Genomic DNA, 22,579 nt, shown 5'->3' with positions numbered 1-22,579 from the left:
TTTCTGCTGCTGCCCTCCACCTATGGACTATGTCCATGGAGGCCTTCCAGATTGGTTTAAAATGTCATCTATTATAGAGAGCCTTCAAATCAGACTGAGGGGGTTATCATGATCTGTGCTGTTGCTGATGATGAGAGGAAAATGTATTAAATTGTATTGTAGACTGCCTTGGAGATCAGATATGATCAAAAGGTAGTCTACAAACATACTAAATAAATACGTTTTTAAAAGAAGCATTGGATGACTCCAATTCTAGTGGAAATAATACTTGACACCGTTGCAGAAACTAGAAATTTCATATGTCACTCAGCTGATGTGGCAGAAGGGCTTAGAGAACTAAATGCTTTATCCAAGTTCTGATGCTATAATTGGTACCAACTGGCTTATCTAATTGTTAAAATTACTTTCTTCTCAATTATGACATCTGGAAAAGTTAAGAATCTTTGGCAAACAAAATTAGAAACAAATGGTATTCCTTGCATGTTGATTGGCATTCCGTTTTATTTCAGTCTGAACACAAATTTGCACCAGGATCATCTGTCTAATTTACCTCAGCTTCTATATAGACTGACAGACAAGCCAGCAAACTAGTTCCATGTCTGTCCCTATTGTAGTGAATGTCTTATTCTGAAGTTTGTAATGATCAAGATTAGTGCTTTTTCTCAAAAAAAAAAAAAGTGCCAGTACTCATGACATTTCCCCTTCTCAGCCCAAGTCCCACATACCGAAGAGTTGCAGTAATCAATAGAGGTGCCAGTACTCCATACTAGTGTATACCCCCTGAAAAAAGCCCTGATCAAGATATCTGATACCAGTGTGTTTGCCTATCTTATCATTCCTAACTCTATCACATAACCGTATTCTGGAGACCAGGACAGCTATCTGTTCCCAAATGCTCCTGTTTTACTGTGTTTTACTGTGAAGCATTACATGTTTTTAAGTTAATGTTAACTGACTAATGTTCCTCACAGCAAGGGAACCTTGAAAGGTATGTCATTATGCCTCTGCTTAGTGGACACAATGGCAGTTTCAGATGAATACTTGAAGTTCAGTTTTTGTGGTCTTTTTTCTTTCATCAGCTCTGAAATTTTTCCAGGCGCCTTCACACCAGCCTCCAGCTAGAAGTTAACCGATAACTAAGCTTGTTCCTCTCTCCAGTGCAAAGTCTCTTCCAGTCAAGGGATGAAATGGATTAGGACCATGGCCTTTTGAGTTGTGTCCCTCTATAATCATCTACCCCAGGGGTCTCCAACTTTTGGGGGCCTGCAGGCACCTTTGGAATTTTGATACAGTAACTAGGGTTACCAGATGAGGGTTGTCAAATTCCAGGTGGTAGCTGGAGATCTCCTGCAATTACAACTGATCTCCAGGTCATAGGGATCAGTTTCCCTAGAGAAAATGGCTGCTTTGGAGGGTGGCCTCTACAGCATCTTACCTTCCTGAGGTCCTTCCCTTCCCCAAACCCTGACTGCTCGACTCCCCCCCTCCCCCAATTCTCTAGGAATTTCTCAGCCTGGAGCTGTCAACTCTATCCAGGCCTCCCCTGGCAAGCAGCGGGAACAGGGGAAAGGGGGGCAGCAGGGCTATACTGCATGGTGGGTGCAGTCTCAAAATGGCTGCCACAGGAGGTAGAGCCAGCCACAAAATGGCTGCCACAGCTTGCGTTCAGTCACAAAGTAAAGACCCTTGTGCTGAGGTAGCAGCTGCTACCAAAGCAATATCTAAAACTTTGTACAGGCAATCAAATCTCCAATGGCTGATCAGAAGCTTTGCTGGGCAAAAACCCACCTAGCCTCATCCACTTTCTAAAAACATTTGGCAGATGTCAGGAATGGTGTTAATGGTGAGTGCCATGGAGGTCACAGGTGCTCACAGATACCTGATCTGTTCTCTAAGACCTGACTGAGTAGGCCAAGGACAGACAATACAAACATTTTACTTAAGTTTGCTTTTAAAATGTAATTAATATGGTTCTCAATGTGTTATTCTGAGGACATCACAGAAGGAGGCCTCCATGGGGCATGTGTGTCTTCCCATGTACTTTAAAGAGGGCTCTCTGGTGTTTGTCAGGTGCCAGTAAACAAGTTAAAATCAAAACTAGGATCCTTGAGTTCAGACTAGGTGCTAAAAATCTGAGGCGCAGAAACTGACAAAATATGGCTAAGAATAATTAAGACCATTGTCTTATTTCGTTTCGTGGCAAAACATCTAAGTGGATGACAGTCATGTCACATGCTGTGTGCTTTTTGGGATTGTACTTTAGGACATATCCCCACTCGGTTTCAATGGGACTAGACGTGATCATCCCAAAGACAAGCACATCTATCCGAAGTAGGCCTATTCTGCTAATCTCTCATGTGTATGTGTTATAGACAAGGACAAAACCTTTGTATTAGTTTATGGATTTTGTAAACCATAATGAGGACCATATTTTGTGGGAAAGTGGAATGAATTAAAAAAATAAGCAGGGCTGAGCTGCAAGAATGATTCATGAACATGGTAACTGCAAACATGGTTATTTGTACAGCCACATCAAACCTGGTGGGGTTTTATTTGTGGTGATTTTTTCTACCGCCAGTTTGGTGTTAAACCAATTGAGGATGTGTGATCTATTTGCTTAAAACTTGACCAAATTCCGCCTCTTCCCTCCCTCTTGCCAGCTTTTTTTCTTCTGGATGTTAGTAGATGAAGCTTTTCTTATCACTGCATCTCCATGCTAGGTCTCGGCTACATTTACTATTATTACTATAACCTCTATTTCCCACCATTTTGTTGCTTCTCACACAACTCTTAATAGCAAAAGAAGCCTTGCCACTAACAAAAAATGTTGCGAACTCTTAATTCAGGAGAGGGTTGTACTTCTAATTTCTAGGCCACTTTCCTAAATTGTTAAATATAACACTAGTCAGGTAGCCTTGGGCAACATTTTTTCTCAGCTTCAGTTCCTTTAATACACAAAGCTGATATAACAGCTGAGCAAACACAGTAAACTGCAAAAATTAAAAATGCTGTATAAACTAATTGCAAGAATAGCAATATAGGGGAATTCCCATGCAGCTGTATCATTGTGTTAGGAAGGACAGAAATAAGAGTGTCCGTTTGCCATGTTTACATTATGAAAAGACTGATAGCTGTGTTAGTATGTCTGTAGCAGTAGAAAAGAGCAAGAGTCCAGTAGCACCTATACGACTAACAAAATTTGTGGTAAGTTATGAGCTTTTGTGAGTCACTTCTTCAGATACCTTCAGATTATGGAAAGTGTTGTTATTATTGTAAGATGCTTTGAGGCAGCACAGAAGAGGCAGCATATAAATTTTCTAACCATCCATCCATTCAGGCTTAATATCCTTATTGCGGTTATTACTCACAATTGTCCCCTCTGTGGTGCAAAGCGGAGACAGGGCGCGAGATTCGAGTGTTGAGACTCCAGGACTGCACTCTAGACTCGGATTGCTAAAGCAAAAGGCAAACTGTACCAAGGCTTAACCCACCACCCGAGCCTGCTGCTCTAAGAGACAGCACGCAAGAGAGATCAGCGAATAAAAGAGGTTGTTAGGCTTACACAGCATGAGCCATCTCAACTCAAGCCGAAATACCGCAGAAGAGGAGAAACTGGAGGCGAGGACAAGGACTACAGCACACAGAGACCTTAAAGGCTGGGGATCTGCGCGTGCGTAGTGTGAGGCCGGTGTGCGTAGCGAGTGAGCGCTCCTTTGATTCCCTTTGGAGCAGAGATTTGGGGGAAGAGGTGGCTTGACCACCTTCTCGCCCTGCACGGCGCACCCTGGGGGCATGCATCCGACTTCCGCCCTCCCCTCCAGCCTCTGTGTCTAGAGGCTGGGGGGTTGCTTTTATTTTGTCTTCCGGGCTGCTGTGTTTTTCCATCAGGCGTTGAAGAACCTAGGCTAAGACAAAGGCTGGAGATCACAATTTGGGGATAATCGGCAAAGACAGGTAACCATCACGAAAGTTTTGTTTGTAGAGTATAAAAAAAATGTGTAATTGCTGAATTTTAAAAAAGTTCTGTGCAGCTTGTAAGCGCCCCTTCCTAAAGGCAACAGGCGCAAATTGGCCACGGAAAATGTAGTTTTAAATTATGTGTGTTCTCAGTTACGGTATTATGGTAAAGATCCGTAGCCAGAGAGAGAAATGCCCAGTGCTCAGCACTTTTTGCCTGTTAAGATCTGTTACCAACCCCCCCACCCCATTATCTTGAAAATGTGGAAGAAGTTTGTAAAAATCAACCGGGGAATAATGTTTGAATGGCGGAGGGGGGTGGGTAGGGTTCATCTAACACGATTTTTAAAAGATTTATTTTGGTAATAGTTCTTTGGATGACTTTTACATTTGTAGTGATGTTTTGCACTAGTGAAAGAAATGTTCAGGTGTTTGGAAGTTCAGCGCCTTGACTTTGACCTAAGAAACTACAAATGCTGTTGTCTGTTTCTCTGTATCAGCTTGTTTTAAAAAATGGGAGAGAACCAAATACAAAACGTATCTAAAGTGGGGCAAGTAAGGGTTTTGTGAAGTTGTGGGTCTTTTAGAATACCTTCTCTTATTTTGTTTTCTACCCCAGGTGTGTTGCCCGTAGACTCTTTGGATGGGAAGTATCAAGATGGAGGAGCCATGGTGGAAAGGAGACCTTGCAGCAGAAATTCATCAGACTCTCAGACTCAAGGTTTGATTGAATTAGCTGCCTTTTCTCTCCTTGCTCCTGTTGCTTTGATTAAATTTAGCTGCCTTTTCTCTCACTCCTGTCTGCTTTGCTTTGATCTACATTTCTTCTAATGGTGATTAGCTGCTTAAGGAAGAGAGATTATGAAGATTTCTTCTTCTCTAGAAGAAAGCCATATAGAATTCACACTGGGAATAGTAGTAATTTGTCCATCTTTCAGATATTATTTCCTTTAAAATACGCTGGATTTAACATATACAAATACAAAAATTAATAGTAGTAGAGTGTTAATACAGTTGCCTGTGATGCTCTACAAAAGTTAGCAGACACAGAATGATTGCTCCTGTCAATGTATTTACCTTGCGAGGAAATGTATGTTCAGGATTGGGCTGTAATCTTTTGGAAGCATTCCTTGAAAAGAAAAAGGGGAGGGGAAAGCTGTATGAAAATGATTCTTTCATGGTGAGAGTGCCGGGTCACTTACATGCTGAGAAATATGCGTAAAAAGATCCCAAGATGTGATCTGAAGTAGCCTGATGATGAAATTCAGTAAGGCAGGTCAGACAGTCTGGATAGGAGACTTGCACTGGGTTCTGTGGAAGTTAGAACTCAAAAGGAATATAGCACCAATCACATGTAGGGGAGTAGCATCAAAGTTCACACAGAGCCCTCTCAGCACTGGTGCATACCTGCAGTTGCCACAGGGTGAACTTGGGATGGAAATGGGCTTCCCTAAGACCTTTGCATGAGGATGCAACCCAGAGCTTGAAATAGCTATGGACTGCCTATTCAGGGACCTTGTAAGCAGCCCAGTTCTCTGCTTGGTCTAAAACAGTGGGCACTTCATTCTGGCCTGTCCAAGCCATTTGGTATCCTACCTCCAGCATCTTAAGCTGCCATCTTGTCCTCCTTTTGTTCCATGAGGCCTCTGCGCTGAGGGAAGACTAGCATCTTCTTGCTTGCCTCCTTTCTCAGTGAGAGATCCTTGCTATCTCATCCTGTTTGGAGGTACCCTTTCCTAACTTCTGGCACATTAAGAATTAATAGAATGGAGATGGGGGGGGGCAGCTATCTATTGGGTGTGTGTCCAGGAATGTTCTGTCTTGATTTAGGGTTCATACCCTTTTTCGTGCATGTACGTTTGTGCACATGGATGCTGATCCTCCAGTATTGTGTGCTGCTAGTAGTCCCATGTTTTAACATCATGTTCTTGGAAGACAGCTTTGCACAGATAAGCCCCCATGCCCCTCCTGTGGAAAGAATGCTGATCAGCCCCACGTCTCCCATGTCCTTCTTGCACCACTCCCTATTTATCCTCGCTTAGGACAGAAGGGGACTTGCCGCCTACATAATGTGTGAAACAGCCCCTTCCATGATGATACATGCAAGGCAGAAGGGTGGGGTTCTGTTACTGCAGTTTGTCTATTCTCAGGTAAATGGGGCTGCCAGAAGTACTATCTCAACTTTACATTACAACTGCAGGTTATTCTGTGTGAGCCAGGAATTTGTATTGTGTGTGTGTGTGTGTTTCAGAATGGTTCCTGGAACTTTGGAAAGTATGGCAAATCCTGTTCTCTTAGCCGAGTAGCAAGCTTGTCTAGCTAACTCCAGCTGGCTCCTTCAAAGTCATGATATGTGCGGGGGAAGTCACATTTTGGCAGTGTGTTGTATTTTCTTTCTGATCAAGCCGTTCAGTTATATTTTTGTCATGTTTTTTTAAAAAGGTTAGAAAACTACTTGGGTTTAAAATAAAAGTTGGCTTGTGTTTCTCTTGTTTTTTTAAAAAAATCCTCTGCAGATGTGCCTGGGAATAGCATATGGCAGCAAGCCATATATTATCCGCCCCTTCTGTATCTTCCTTTGTCTTGTATTTTTCCATTCTTCATTGTGTTAACAGTGATAATGAGAATATGCTTAGCCTCTGTGGAGTGAAATTTGCAAAGGGAAAAGTAAGTTGGGGGTTGTTGTGCATCATTTGAGAAGGAGTGACATAATATTATAATGGTTTTGTCATTAGAGAAAAGCAGGGCTTTTTTCTGGGGAAAGAGGTGGTGGAACTCAGTGGGTTGCCAGCACAGGGGGCAACTCTTGGCGGGAAGTGGTGCCCCTGGTACCATATGTACGTGCACAAAGTGCACACATGCTCCCAGGGCCAATGACATTATCTTGGATCAGCTGGAACAAGGGGGGAGTTTTTAAAAGTTTAAATCGCCTTCGGCGAAAATGGTCATATGGCTGGTGGCCCCGCCCCCTGATCTCCAGACAGAGAGGAGTTTATTTTTTTATATATATTTTAAAAAAATTATAAAAAAACAAGTGGTCTCCCTGTACGTTCTAACTGCTATATCTTAGTACGGTCTAATGCTTCTATACAGATCATTTCTATCTATCTTAACTATTTTGCCAAAGTTTCCATATCATGCATTCGACCTCATCACTGATATTTAACCAATTTCATCTTATCAAAACCTATCTATAACAATGTATCAGTATACCATCCTATTCTGGTTTCTAAAGTTAAGACATTTTATGCATTTTATCCTTTGTAAGCAAAATAATTTCCCCATTTCTCTTCTAATTCTCTCATTAGTCTTCTGTTTAAATAGCTTGTTAATTTTGCCATCACTGTGTATTCTGCCATCTTATCTCTCCAGATTTCCTTAGTTGGGCATTCATCTTCCTTCCATCTGGTTGCAAATAGCACCCTTGCTGCCATCAGTAAATATCTGAATAGTTCATGTAGTTTTCTGTCTACATTTTCTGGTAGTATTCCCAACAGCATAGTTTGTGGATTCATGGCGAAATCAAATTTTAAAATCTTTTGCATCTCAGCATGTATTTCTTTCCAAAAGTTTTTGCTTTTGTGGCAAGTCCACCACATGTGATAGAAAGAACAAACTGCTTCATTACATTTCCAACATACCCCCACATATTTCTTGTCCATTTTCTCAATGTCTTTTGGTGAGATGTACCATCTAAAAACATCTTGTACCAATTCTCTCTTAATGTTTGACTTGCTGTAAATTTTATGCCCTTTGTCCAGAGATTCTCCCACTGTAGAAATGTTATTTCTTCTCCAAAATTTTGCATCTACTTTATCATACACACTTTAACTTGTTTTGATTCTGTATCATATTGGAGTAAAAGTTTATATATTAGACCCAAGATGTGTACTTTTTTCTGCATGATTAATTTCTCAAAGTTGGTAAGATTCCTTAGTTGTCCTCTTGAGTTCCTTCCAGGCTTCTTGTATTCTGGAAAATGCCTGAAAATATACCAGCCATTGTATTTTCTTTCCTTCGTCTTGAATTTCTTGCCATGTTTTTATCTTTCCTTGAGAATTTATCATATCTTGGTACATTATAAAATCATTATCTCTTCTTTGACTCTTATTACAAAGGCATCAATTGGTGAAAATAGCGGCGATATTAACAGGCTTATTCTTCTAAGCGAATCCCAAATTTGAATGAGGCTGTCTCTTATAACATGACTTTCTTGTTTCTTTCTTGATCTTTTTGCCACCCATAGGAGGTTGTGTAGTCCGTCTGTCAAGTCCACCACTTCTAGTCGTATTAGTCTATCTTTGGGGTTTCTTATCCAGTCTATAATCCAAACCAGACCAGCTGCTTCATAATATAATTTAATATTTGGGACTGCCAATCCTCAGACAGAGGGGAGTAGATTGCCGTCCGCGCTGCTCCAGCGGTGTGGAGGGCAATCTAAACTCCCCTCTGTCTGGAGATCAAGGGGCGGGGCCACCAGCCATGTGACTGTTTTCAAGAGGTTCCAGAACTCCCTTCCACCGCGTTCCAGCTGAAAAAAAGCCCTGGAGAAAAGTGTATGATTCAGATGAAATTGCGTAATGGACAAAGTTTATCTGGGTTATAGTGCTGGAAGATTGTGAATTTATGAGAGTTTGGATTTCATTAATGCTACTCATAGTGTCTTCCCCACTCCCACTAAAAGCGAGGAGGGGCATTTTTAATTGAGGAAACTGCAGAGGGAAGTAAATCACACCTTTCCTGATCACAACAGCCCTAATCCCCCTCCCCATTCTGTTTTTTTTTTTAAGGCCATTAAGGTTAGAGGATCTAGTCACTGAGCTCCAGTGTGGCATATGCTAATGTGGTTAATGTTTTACAAGTGAATCTTGGATGATAATGTTATGATCTGAATTTATTATAATCTGATGCACCTGTTGCCCAATGAAGCTCATAAACAGTAGATTAAGGTCACAAAAAAGGAAATACTTCTTTACTCAATGAATAATTAAAATGTGGAATTTGTTGCCAGAGTATGTAGTGATGGCCACAGGCGTGTTTGTTTGTTTGTTTAATTTACCTTTTTTATGTTCTGCCTTTCTTACTGAGACTCAAGAGAGAGAGGCATCTTTAACAGGGGATTAGACAGATTTATGGAGGATGGGCCTACTACCCATGGTGACTAAAGGGGAGCTTTAGAGGCAGTGAACCTCTCAATAGCAGTGGCAGGAGGCAACATCAGGGGCTAGCCTTGGCCTTTGCGTCCTGTTGCTGGCCCTCCATAGCAACTGGTCAATCAGTGTGTGACAGGATGCTGGACTAGATAGACCACTGGCTGATCCAGCAGTGGGTTCTTAAGTTTAACTGGTGGATTGGCTTCAGTAATCTGACAGCAGAAGGTGCTGGTGGATGCCGATCTTCCCCTTCTCCTGGCAGTTTCTTCTGACCTCATGTCAGTGGATCCCCAGTGTCTCAATATCGCCACATGGGCCTGAGGGCTGCAGGGAGGGGGGAATTTCCCCTCCTCTCCTCCCCCACTGGAGGTGTGCTTGCAGGAAAGGGAAGAGAGGAGAATTTCATCCCCTCCTTCCTCCTCAGTATCGCCCCCTGACCCATGCTACTGTTAGCTCACAGGGATCCCACGGCTCCAGGAATCAACTTTCCCAAGTGGTTAGTCATGTTGGTCTTTCCCAGGATTAGAATGGAAATGCTAGGGAAGATGGTAATGTGGCAAAGATCCTTCTGCCAACAGATCACTGCATCCAGCTCTGTGAGTGAGGTTTACAGATAAAACTGTTTTGAATATGTGACTAAACCAAGGGAAGATGCCAGGTTTATTTAATGGCTGTATTGCACATTACTTGTTTTTCCATATTGGGTACATACTGCAGACAGTTATCAGCTGGTCACGAATATCCTGTGGTTTGAGCCTGTGTTGTGTGGATGTTCTGAATTCATTTCTATTAGCGTGTATAGTACATGTGTATGCTGAAAAAATTACACATGAATTGGCCCTAACGTTTGGGTGAAATAGGTGCTTAATATTCTGTCTCATTGTGAATGTTTTATAAGCAGCATTCCAAATGAAGACTATTTTTATCTCTTTGTTTATAATATCGTACGTATCTTTTCTGCCATTGAGGGGAAAGGGAGGGACCTTATTTTTTGATGTTTAAAGATCTGAGTAGCACTTCTAGAAATCCAGACATTCTTTCTCCTCTGCCCCTTCATTGTTTCTGGCTGTGTCCAGCTTCTTTCAGGAGGTGCTTTGTTTCTTATCCAGTATGATCTATTTATGCGTTACCCTTTGTTCGCGTGTGACATGGCAAGTAGCGGCTGGGTTGAGTTTCAGAACACTTGAAGGAGGTAGGGATTGTTAACATTTACATTGTAACTTGATTCCCCTCCAAAGCAGTCTGGAGGTTGTCCCAGCCAGGTGGATTGGTGGGCAGAGACATCTGCAAACAGACAAAACTGTGCCCATTAAACTGTAGCAGGCATGCACTGGGGATTGTCACAAGCTCTTCCTTTTAGTTTTTTCTGTCCTTACTATTCACAGGACATTGAGCTCATTTGCACATCGCTTCTTGGCCTTTTGGCTTTGAGGCTAAACATTCTTTACCAAGCTCATTTGCACAGGATTTTAATTCTGCCATTGTATCTTCTACATTTTTTTTGTAGCCAATAAGCCACTTCAGATTCATATAATATTTGGGGCAGGCGGGGGTCTCTCTTCTCTTTTTCCTGAACCTTGCCATATCCATTACTTCCCGGGATTTCCCTCCCCTCCCCCCAAACTTTCACAGCTTTGGAATGCATTGTGGAGAGAACTTTATTTGATAGGAGGCATTTTCAGCATTATTCTTGCTTGGCATTGGGTCTATACTTAATGGCTTGTTGTTTTCATTCTAAGCACATCTTCAGACTGGAGACACTCTGTGGAATTAGTTCTGTGAGCACATTTATTGTAATCTTGAAGACTTGTAAATAAGTTCAGCCAGGTGTCTTAACTGAATGCCCTTTGAGGTTGAGAGTCAGCAAACCCAACTCTCACCCTCAACCCAGCTGATACTTGCATAATAATGTCTGTAAAGTAGTCCACAAAGCACTACTTTTATAATTTTGCATTGTCAATTCTACACTTTAGCTTTTTACACAACCATCGTTACAAATTAAAGAGTTTTCTAGGTCTGAGCATGGAAGTAGGTTATATAGTAGGCTCTGCCGTTCTTTTTTCCACTTATACCCAATTTTGCTGTGTAAAGTTCTGGGAAACGTTAAGTAGCTTTTGCGTCATACAAAGAGTGTTCTGGGACTGCTTGCTAGCTGAAAGGTTACAGAAAGATGAAGCAGAAGTCAAATGGCACTTTAAAGACTAACACGCTTTCATTAGTCAGAACTTAATTCATCAAATACAGTTTTGTAACACCCAGTCTGATGAAGAGATCCGGTAAACTCAAAGGCTTGTTTGTACACTGTGTTGTATCATTTTGGTTGGTCCTAATAAAAAGTAACTTGTGGGGTTACTTGGTTTTTGGATTTCCCAAAAATATGTATCTTTCAAATCCATTTTTTTCTGTTATACCTGAGGCAAAAATTGTGAAGTATTTTATCCCTGACTGGATTGTTAGGCTTTTAAAAACTTCCACATAGAGGCTGCTGAAGTCAAACAGAATGCTGGTGCCTTTCAAGTCAAGACTGGATGGTGCCATGTAATTGTCATGTTAGTTGAGTCTGGTGCCTAGTAGATAGATAAGTGTGTTTACCTGAGGAAATGGGTCCTCTTGACCATCACATAAATATTTACATTGAAGCCCTTATTTTAAGGTCTTATCTTGCTGTTGTATAGAAGATGCTTGCTTCATGAACTAGCTTTTCTTTTACTCAGGAACTATGCCATAGTGAGCCAACAAAGATGCTAAGATTAGTTTAACACTATGCAGCAATGTCTTTGTACACACTCTGATTAAATAACATTCAAAATAATGAACCAGCTCATCAAAACTTGTTTAAATTGTTTAAAGTTGATTATCCTTAATCAACTTTATCCTTATCCTGGGTTTTATCAACCCAGCAATGTCCCTTGATCTTTGTTCTGGAATCCTGTTGTTTCTTTCAGTACCTACTTCTGGGTCTTAAATCATCGGGTTGGTTTAAAATTTAATATCTCTTTACAAATACATATGTTAAAAATAATTGCGTATGTATCTGAAAACGATTGTGTATGGATGAAGTGTTAAAATGAGGCTGTTTCAATTTTAATTTTGCTATAATTGACAAATAGCACAAAAACCATAAGCAGCTTGATTATTAAAAGAACAAAATGGAACATAAGAGCAAGAGTTAAGGACCTAATGCTAGGTATCAGTGATTTTCACCTCATTTGGGGCACAGAAAAAGTTGAATTCCCTCTCCCCCCCCCCCCCCCCCCCCACCAATAAGGCTGTAAGGGATTCAGTTTGTCTGCCTGTCTGGTTTCTTGTTTGTGGCTTTATGTTTTTAATAATTCTACTGGAAACATCTGTTATGCAAGTACTATTTTTGCATATTTTATTTTAACTGTATTCTGCCTCTCTGGCTAATAGTATAAAATAATTAAAAACAGTAAAGTAGATCAGATCCAGAAATAGCAAATGACCAGCAGCAGAGTGAAAAAGGAACATAAGATAATCATAAACCAACCACAAATGACTAATCATAATTCAAAGTATTTGTAAACTGTGAGACAGATTATAAATCAGACAGTCAGTGACAGTTAGTACATAACCCTAACAACATCTCTTCTAAAATTATTCCATAACTGATATTGGCTATCAATCTATGCCACAATGACATTGTCTTGATGCAAAAGGGAATAGCTTTGGGGGGACTGAGTCTCTTTAGTGTTTGTGGCCTATCACTAAGTGGGTGACCCTCTAAAGGCTATGAATGACCAAAGCAAAGTGAATTGTCTCTCAAAGCAGGTTGTATATTTATTCAGAAAGAGAGCTGTTAAGTTTTTATTGCTGTAGTTGCTAAGCATTCGCCAAAACAGGTGGAAGATGCTGAACTGGGCATTCTGACTATTAAATGGATATTCATTTTAATACCCCTTCTCTCCCCCCACTTTTGTGTTGCCATAGGAGCTGAACCTGCCTGTGTACAAGGCCCATTCTTCACAAATGGGATTGCGGCGCTATTTTGCTGACCTCTTGACTATCCTCAGCAGCCGTTGCCAACTGTGTCCCACAGCCCGGCACCTCGCAGTCTACTTGCTGGACCTCTTTATGGATCGATATGATGTTGCCGTCAAACAACTATGTGTCATCTCAATTGCTTGTCTCCTTCTAGCAAGTATGTGTCTTTTGCTACATAAATATGCAAATAATATAGCTGTTGCCAGTTGAATGCACTGAAAGAACAGGTAGAAGCTTTGCATATGATGTACATTTTTAAAATGTTGCTTTTGGCACAAAATGCTGACAGTCTTTCTGCAAGAATTGCTTATAGTGCCATGTCCTGAAGAAATGAGGTGCCCGGGAATGCACCTAGAAAGATTTTAAGTTATAAGAGATGCCTGTGCAATGTTACATCAACTAGCACCATTGGAGGTGCTGTTCCATCAGTTCACCTCACATGCCATTGTAATGGTTAAAGGCCTGCAGGCACATAATTGGACTACTAGATGGGCTGTTCTGTGTTACATAGGATGAACCCATAAGACTACGAACAATCTAAAAACCATCTTCTATGTTTCCCTGAAACATATAAAGGACACCTTAGGGTTTCTGTAATGTGATATTTTACATTTTTAAATCCAGTAGCTGCATGAATTCTTGGGTTGTGGCTTTTTCTGTGTTCTTGTCTAAATGAGCCTGTGGTAGCTATGCCTATATGAATGCCATACCAGACTTTCATGAGAGTAGGGGGGGGGGGGGAGGTGTCAGTAGCACTTACATTACAACACATCATCAGCTTCACGTGAGGAAGAAAATTCTAGTGAGTAATATCACATGAGAACCAACAGAGCTTTTCAAGGTAATGTTAAGAATTTAACATACCTTAGAAGAAAATCCAAGTTGCATTAACCTAGCCAAGCTACTCCTCAGGGAGGATCTACTGTGTAAGAGACCTGCTGGATCAGACCAGGGTTCTACCTAGTTTAGCATCTAGCATCCTTTTTCTCACGGTGGCTAACCAGAGACCTCCATGTGGCAATCAGACACACAAGTGTGGCATGAAGACAGCAACCTTCCAGCACTACTGCCTTTCTCCCCCAGCTCCTGGCACTCAGAGAGAGAGAGAGAGAGAGAGAGCCTGAGCTTGGAGGTCCCATTTGACCACCATAGGTAACAGCTGTTGACAGACCAAGCCTCCTCCATGAACTTGATGAGTCCTTTTTAAAAGCCATCTCAGCCATGCCCATCATCACATCTTGTGTATCCTACAAGGTACCTAATCCTTGCAATGATTATCCTAGACTCTTGTTGTGTTTTCCTGCCCCAAACCTTCACAGACATAGAAGCTTGTCTGGTTGTTAAGGGTCAGCATTGTTTCCCCCAGGGGAGCTGTCATGGTAGTAAAAAGATGCCTTCTGAGACTTGTTAGTCAAGTCCTTGATGAGAATGACCGTAATGGCTTCAGGTGCAGCTAAATTCCAAGAAGCAGTCTAGAAAGGAGAGGAGGGAGCGCTCCTCATAAAACAACAAAAGCCACAGAAGCTGTTCAGTGTGTCATGTCTCCTAGCTTTCCTTAGTCCATTATTGGCTCTTTGTTTTCTCCTCTCACAAAAAGGATGTTGAACATGTTAATTTAAACAAGTGTGAGAAAGTGCTGATAGTAAACAGAAAAAAAGCAGTAGGAATCAGTTATAGCAGAACCTGGATGAAATATATATGGGGGGGGGGGGAGATGTTTCCAAAAGAAGTTATGAAAGAGAGAAGCGTAAAAATAGCCAACGCACTAAATGCACCATAAAAGTGTATTTGTATATGTAATTCATAGACATTGCAGATACGGATAAAATCTAATCAACAATATAGAGAAAAATCAAACTAGATATGCAACATTGCACACTTTGCAAAGTAATCCAGAGAGAAAGCTGCATTTCAGCTACATAAAAAATAGGATTACTTTTACTTCAAATTAAAAGGGTACAACTTGGATTTCAGATTTTTACTTCAAAAGTTAAATCTCAGCTGAAATCACATAAAAACTGGACAGAAATTTATGTAACCAATTTGAGGGTAGCCTGTTCCTGTTTTGGCATAAGCCAGGAACAAACTACTATAAAAAGACACACTGGATCAGACTTAATGTGAAACCCTAGCTCACTTTAACTGTAGCTAGTCTGTGAAACTAGAATTCAACCTGCAAAGATCAGTGAAATCTTGGCAAATTCTGGCTTCGACACTTTCACTGGTTCCCCTGCCTCCCTGCTAGAAATGTGGCTGATATTCTAGCCTGCTTTGTAGCACCCAACTTATGGGAAAGCCTTGCTGCATCACCAATTTGCTGGCAACCAAAGGCTGAGAGAAGCTTTTATCAGGAATCTTTGGCCACCACTGAACTCCCTGTCCCCTCGGCTACACAAATAAAAAAGTTAAATAAACTTCTGCCAATTTCAGTGTAACATCTTCCCCCCATGCACACAAATTCAACCAAACTCCCTCCCAAGTATCCCTGTCTCTGTTCCAAGACAAACAAGATGCTTTGGGCAGACCCTACACATACTCTACCCCTAGACTTACTTGCATGTTTCCACCTCCATGTCAGTATCACCTGCCTGCCGCATACCTAGAGTGTTTCGTGGTGGAATTTTAAACTCTACAAAAGCCCCCTGAAGTGTATGCATATCTACCACCTGTTTCCATTCATGTAGTAGTCATACAGTAGTCATACAGGTGAACTGTATTAAGTGCGGTTGTGGATACTAACTTAGGTTTGATAGAAAAAGCAAAGGGGTAGCTTTGCTGTAAACTGCTCTGTGGATGGAACATAGCCAGAGCTGGCATTGCTTTTTTTCCTCGAGGGGTGTCTGGGAGGAGTGCAACACATTGCTGGGTCCAGGGCTTTTTTTCAGCAGAACAGAGTTCCGGAACCTCTTGAAAATGGTCACATGGCTGGTGGCCTCGCCCCCTGATCTCCAGACAGAGGGGAGTTTAGATCCCCCTCCGCGCCACTTGGCAGCGCAGAGGGCAATCTAAACTCCCCTCTGTCTGGAGATCAGGGGGCGGGGCCACCAGCCATGTGACCATTTTCTCCTAGGACAACCCACTAAGTTCCACCACCTCTTTTCCCAGAAAAAAAGCCCTGGCTGTGTCTCTGTGAGAGCAGAGGTGGGGATGGAGAGGAGTCTGTTGCAAGGAAGGCTCACGCCAGATTAGCACCTACCAAGAGATGGTGGCAGGCAAGAGCAGTTTGGTTTTTGGGCCACTCTTGCCAAGTGACTCTGTAAAGTACAGAGCACCAGCTGGAAAATGAACCAAGATAACTATACTCATACATGATGTAAAGATATTTAAGATCAACTGTGGTTAATAAACCAGCGTCATGTCCTGTTTTGTGGAATCTGAATTAACCATAGTTAGCATGTTAACGTAAGTTTAGACAGTCAAATTAACTATGGTTAGTTAAATGAAACCATGGGATTGGCTCCACCAGAGCATTTCTGCAGATAGAACGGATTTGTCTAAAAAGAGTTCTGGCCATTTTATGTGTACAAAGTATATAGAGAAAGCAAAGAGATAATATTGTCATTCCCCAAAAAATGTTTCTCTCAACAGGCAAGTTTGAAGAGAAGGAGGACAGAGTGCCAAAGCTGGAGCAGCTAAACAGCTTTGCCTATATGTGCCGCCTCAACTTGGTACTTACAAAGAAAGACCTACTAAAGATGGAACTGCTGCTCTTGGAAAGCTTCAACTGGAACCTTTGCCTGCCAACGCCAGCACACTACATTGACTACTACCTCTTTGCCTCTGTTAGCGAGACCGACCTACACAATGGCTGGCCTATCACATCTGTAACCAAAGTCAGAGCTTTCATGGAGAAATATGCTCACTACTTCCTTAAAGTCTCACTACAAGGTAATTTCTCTGTCCCCTGCTGAGAGAGGCTGTGTCATTCCAAGGCACGTCTTCCTTGGACTAGAATTGCGGCAAATACTAGGGAAGAAAGAAAATATCGAGTGTAATGAAAATGTCCCTAAAGGGCGTGCCTTTTAAATGCTGTGCTGCTGGTAGGTGAGGAAAAATCTTTTGATCCTGAAGGTCTTAGTTTGAGGCTGGGTGTGCACTGCATTAACAGTCTATCCCTAGCTTAAAGTTTGTGCTTGTTACTACTTGCTTCCAGCAAAAATGACAGCCTTGATCAATTTGGGTTTAAGACTGGGTGTGTGGAGCTGTGCTTGCCAGCTGATGGTTTGTATCTAATGAGTCAGATTATCAGGCTCCAGAATGTAGTCCCGTGTAAAACCTCTACACATACACATACACACTTGATATGTAAACACAGAAATTGATATTGAATGTTGAATGCTACAACCTGAAAATCTGTTGCACTCTCACTTTCTCCTGTGACTCTTTAGGCTGTGATGGCAGGTTTGAAAGTGGGCAGTACCTGCTGTAAGAAGCCAGAATGGAGGCTGAGTAGAAATGCCTGAGACCAGGGGGTTTTTCTCCCTGCAAGCCAAAAAAGCAAGTATGTGCAAAGTTAAGCAATCAGAGTTTCTAGATCTCAGGGTCTGAGGCTCCTGCTTTCTCTTCAGAAAGAAGAAATATTGAAAATTGCTAAAGGTCACCTGCTATGGTGCAGACAGAAGAGCTGAAAACCAAGACATGCAGTCTTTATGTCTCATCACATCATGATTTTGTGCATCATTATTTGGAAGTAAATTACACTGATTTTGCATTCATCAGCAGCCTACAATCTGGGATCTAATGGCAGTTGTGCATTAAATGCCTCATATTAAATGCCTTGTTAAGAAGACCCTTCCAAGCCTGAATTACTTTCCACGAATTCAGCTTTCTACAGCAGTACAGCAGACTTTAGAAGCTGCAAGCAGCATGGACCTGAGATAATTTTCTGTGAATCCATTTCATCTTCATTTACTATTAAAAGTTGATATGTTGGGCTTTTAATTTTATTAATAAAATTAGAAGTATTATTAAATTAAAAAGTTGATATATTTTATTAAAATATTTCTATCCCACTGTTCAGCACAAAATACATGCATCGCTTCAGCTGGCAGTCAAGTCTGTGGAGGAAAGTTGATCAATGTTGGTAGTATTGGGAGGTAATTTATTTTTTTTTGTCTTCCAGATCATGTTTTCCTCTCCTTCCGGCCTTCGCTGGTTGCGGCTGCTTGTGTGGGTGCCTCCCGCATCTGTCTTGAGATATCTCCTTCTTGGACCACACAGCTCCAGCTGCTGACATGTTATTCTTGGGAACATCTTGCAGCGTGCATAGAAATTATGCTCATGTAAGTTTTGAACAAAAATAGGCCACCTGATATGCTCTGGTTATACTTCACATTATAATGAAAATGGTTCTACCTGCAAGTGACGGTCTCTTCATTTTTCCTCCTCTTCTCCCCACTCTCCCAAACTGGAATAAGATGTGAAATACCATGTTTCCCCGTGGGTTTTTTTTCCTAATGGGTTGTGTAGCCAATGTGTGTATTACAAGCCATAATGAATGTATCCAGTCAGTACAATCAATTTATTGCACTCCTTAAGCTGGCCCCTGTAAACCATGAGCGTAAGGCATATGGGAGTGGATCTTTCCCTGCCTTCTTCCCTCATCACAATCCGTAAGAGGCCAGTCCAGGTAATGAGGGAACCTTGCGCCCCAAATATCACAAACGTCTTAAGAACTGCAATGAAGATGGATTTAGTTAAGTTAGTAAAATGCCTCCTGCATATCAGGTCTATTAAAGACCGTATTTCTGTTTCTAATGAAAGTGGTTTCTTCATGATGCTAATACAAAAGAGAAACTGGAATCATGCAGCTGGGTGGTGGTGGGAATAAGCAAGAGAATTCACATGACATTAACTTATTTCAGTATCAAGAGGTGAAGGTTGGGGTTTTAAATGCCTTTTACACAGTAGTAGTATGCTATGTATTTCAGTCGGCATTGGTTGTTTCATGTGCGCTGAGTATTCTTTAGTAGCCTGACTGGGTCTAAATCAGAACTTCACTGGAACCACAGAGCAGTTCCTGAATGTTGATTTTGCTGTTTTAAGTTCAACATATGAGTGACTCATACCTTCAGTCTGAAGGAAAATTTGTAGGGTGGATGGGGATCCACAGATTTGCTCCTTTAGTAATGAGTGCTTTGAGTGGGGCATGCAGAGCATTGTCAGGCTTGGGCACGCCCCCTGGCGGCGGGTCTGGGCGGGGCGGCCCTGGCGGGTCTGTGCTGGTAGCCTGGGACGGCTGGGCGGGTCCTCAGGGAGGAGTGGAGGCTCCTTCACGGGCGGCCTCAGACCTGGGTGGCCCTTGTCTGACCGGCGGGCCGGTCAGCACGCAGCTCCACCTGGCCGACTGCGCCTTAACCTTCAGGGCTGGCGATGGCAAGGTGCTCTCCTTGGAGCGCAGGGCACCTGCTCCGCCTTCGTCCAGTACCTTCCTCCTCGGCCTGCCTCCAGAGCCTCCTTAAATACCTTCCCCATCTCAGCTCCACCCTCTCCCCCAAGTGCTTCCACCCACCATCAATCCCAACACCTGTGCCACCTGCATCCCCGCCCATTGGGCCCACCTCCCTCTACCCCGTTGGTGGGCTGCTCGCCGGGTTGCCCCGCTCTCCCCCAATGCCTCTCGCCCTCCGCCCTCCTGCCCTGTGACGGGCCGCGGGTCTGGCCTCTGGCCGGGTGGCCCGGCCCTTCCTCGGGCCGTCCTCCAATCCCGGACTGGCCTGCTTCTCCCTCCGCCCTGCCGGTCTCTGCCGTTCTCCCAACCAGCCGAGAGCGCCTGCGCCAGCGTTTGGCAGCCCGGTGCGGCCTTGCCCCGCCAGCCGCAGCCTCCCCCGCTGCCCGGGCTGGGCCGTTCTGGCCGGGGCGCCGATCGCGCCGGCCGCCGTTTCCTGGTGCGCCTGACGCTGCGGCCGCCCGGGATCCTCGTCTTCGGCGCGGCGGCGGGCGGCGCGGCGGAGGCGGCGCAACTGCTGGGGCCCTCGTCTGCCGGTGGGACCTTGCCTTCGGCCCCTTCGTCCCGGTAGGTGGGCCCTGCGCCGTCTGGGGGATGGGGGTGGGGGAAGTCCAAGGCCGGTACGCCGGGCCTCGGACAAGCATGGTGTGGGACCACAATGCTTGTAAGCATTATTTAGCTTCATGCTAAGACAGTGGGCCGATATGCAAATGTATACGAGAGTAGAGGTGATTTCAGTTTTCTCAAATGTTCAAAAAGTTGCAGAAGTGGCATTCAGTAGTTATTCTTCCAGTATACTAAAATGTTCTAGAACTGACGAGAGCAGGAGTGATAGTAAAGCTGCTGCCTTCCAACTCCAGAAATAGGAATGAAGGTTCAGCTAAAAAATTATTTAACATCAGCGTACTCATATTTCAAATCCTGTGTGATGGTAGTTGTTAGGGCTAGGAAGACCCAAGTTCAAATCCCCATTTAGTCCTGAAACTTACAAAGCAGTCTGTTTCTTTCAGCCTAACCTACCTTTCAGGCTTGCTTATGAGATAAAATGGAAGAGGAAACTATGTAGCCCACCTTGAGCTGTTTAGACCAGTGGATCCCAACCTGGAGGCTGTGGTCCCTGGGGTGCCATGGAGTTATTACGAGGACTCCACAAATCTATAAGTGAACTAACCACTGTCATTTTGATCTTTTTGTCATTTTTTATTATTTATTTTATTTGTCATTTATGGTCCACCTTTCCCACTGAGATTCAAGGCGGATTACACAGTGTAAGAGTAGTACAGTTAGTATCAAGGACAATTCCATAAATAATGCCGTAGAATAAACAAACACCCAGATTACAAAGACATAAGTAATTCTAGCAATACAGAGTTGAAGAAATGTTGAAACAGGACATAGGTAATGCTAGGGCTAACATAGGAGCGTATATTTAAAGCAACAGATGGTACATAAGGCAACATAGTGGTGAAGTCTATGGGTGAAGTCTGTGGTCCCTAAATCATTAGCAGAGCATCTAAGATTCCTCCATGCAATACAAAAGCCTTTTATGTATTTTGTCGACCAGCAGATACTAATAGTACAACTACAATCATATGGGGGGAGAGGAGGGGTCTACAAACTTTTTTGGTGTTAAAAAGCGGTCTTCATACTCAAAGGTTGGGAACCTCTGCCATAGGCAAAGGAAGGGCAGGATAACAAAAGATTTCTCTTTCCTGTTGCACAGCGGGCTTATAGTGGTTTCTTGCTGTTTTTTGTCTAACAGAGCTCACGACAAGGACATCAAAGAAGCCAGTAAGGATCAAATAACACTCCTGCAGCAGCAGCAAGTCCTGGAAAGCCTTACCCTGCAGACACCCACCCAAGTCCTCTTTCAGCAGTCAAGATATCACCCCATGACACAGCACTCAGCAGTCCTGTCACAGTTCCACTCTCCCATACAGGATCTGTGCTCTGCTTATCGGGACTCTTTACAAGCTCCGCGGCCTAGTGGCCTTGCCTCCGGGAGTAGTGATGATTCACTGCACTCCTACTCCTCCCTGCAGGCCAGCTTTCAGCCCGTTGTGCAAGCTGTGTCCATTCAAGGGCCTATTACTATGCAAGTTGCCATTTCAGCAGAACCTAGGCACTGCCTCTCTCTAACATATGGCAGTAGCTACTTCAGCAGGCATTCATACACAACAGGTTGTTTTGATGGCTGAAAGGGAAGAAGAGGAATTAGTATACATACCACTGAGGTTTTGCTCCCTGTGTGTACAGAGTTGTGCCTACCACATGGTGAAAGAGTTCACTTGTGAAACTGCTTTGCTGGAGCAAAACCACTTATCGGTGAAGCTGCTTTTTGCTTTTCTGGTTCAAAATGTGGGTGCCTTTCCTGCAAGATTTAATTTAGCAGGTATAACACTTAGGGGGGCGGGGGCGGGATGCAACATTATACCTCACTACTTTTTCAGTGTGACTTGATTAAAATAGATGGTGGTGGGTGGATGGCTTTTCCTTGTATGTTTCTTCCATACAAGAGGCTTCCATGAACCAGGAAGAACAATGAAGGGGTCTTAAATGATTCTTTTGAATGGGGAAATTTCTGGTAATCGTCCAGTGTTCTTGTTATAAGATGTTGGCAGTTCTTAACACTGGAACTTTTTGTAAATACCTCTCAAATTGTCTTCAGTCTGTGAAAATTTCATGAAGTATGTCCCTTCTCTTTCTCTGAACAGTTGTTTCACAGATTGAGACATTGAAGTTGAACACAAATACAGAAAATTGGCAGCCATTTTGGCCTTAAATTTTCTGTTAAGCGAGGCATTAGTAGACAAACCCCCAAATGGGTCTCATGTTTATAGTGTTTTTTCTTTAAAATGCAATCTTAAATTACCTCTGAATATTTAAGATGCTGCTTGCCTTAAGTAACAAAATATCATTTGTTTGAAGAACTTGGTTTACAATTTATATCAGGGATTAATGTATACTTGAAAAGAATTCTTTGGAGGAAAAAAAATGCTGTCTGTTGAGGGAATTGCTG

General features: G+C 42.7%; 1 protein-coding gene across 1 annotated transcript; it reads left to right on the top strand.

Moving 5' to 3' along the window:
- Positions 1-3,703: 3,703 nt before the first annotated feature.
- CCNJL (cyclin J like) lies at positions 3,704-21,915 on the top strand. Its single transcript, XM_054978188.1, has 6 exons — positions 3,704-3,954; positions 4,577-4,678; positions 13,059-13,269; positions 16,701-17,000; positions 18,235-18,394; positions 21,323-21,915. The coding sequence occupies exons 2-6, from the start codon at positions 4,601-4,603 to the stop codon at positions 21,756-21,758; spliced, it is 1,185 nt and encodes a 394-aa protein (XP_054834163.1). The 5' UTR covers positions 3,704-3,954; positions 4,577-4,600; the 3' UTR covers positions 21,759-21,915.
- The last annotated feature ends 664 nt before the right edge of the window (positions 21,916-22,579 follow it).

The sequence above is a fragment of the Eublepharis macularius genome, chromosome 4 (assembly GCF_028583425.1).
Source record: "Eublepharis macularius isolate TG4126 chromosome 4, MPM_Emac_v1.0, whole genome shotgun sequence".
NCBI lineage: Eukaryota > Metazoa > Chordata > Lepidosauria > Squamata > Eublepharidae > Eublepharis > Eublepharis macularius.
Note: the sequence above shows the minus strand (reverse complement) of the source record. Positions and strands in the feature narration are given on the sequence as shown.

Coding starts and splice junctions, on each gene's coding strand:
- CCNJL (XM_054978188.1), top strand. CDS start 4,601: ATGGGAAGTATCAAGATGGAGGAGCCATGGTGGAAAGGAGACCTTGCA. Junction 4,679..13,058: donor ATCAGACTCTCAGACTCAAG/GTTTGATTGAAT, acceptor GTGTTGCCATAG/GAGCTGAACCTGCCTGTGTA. Junction 17,001..18,234: donor CCTTAAAGTCTCACTACAAG/GTAATTTCTCTG, acceptor TTTGTCTTCCAG/ATCATGTTTTCCTCTCCTTC.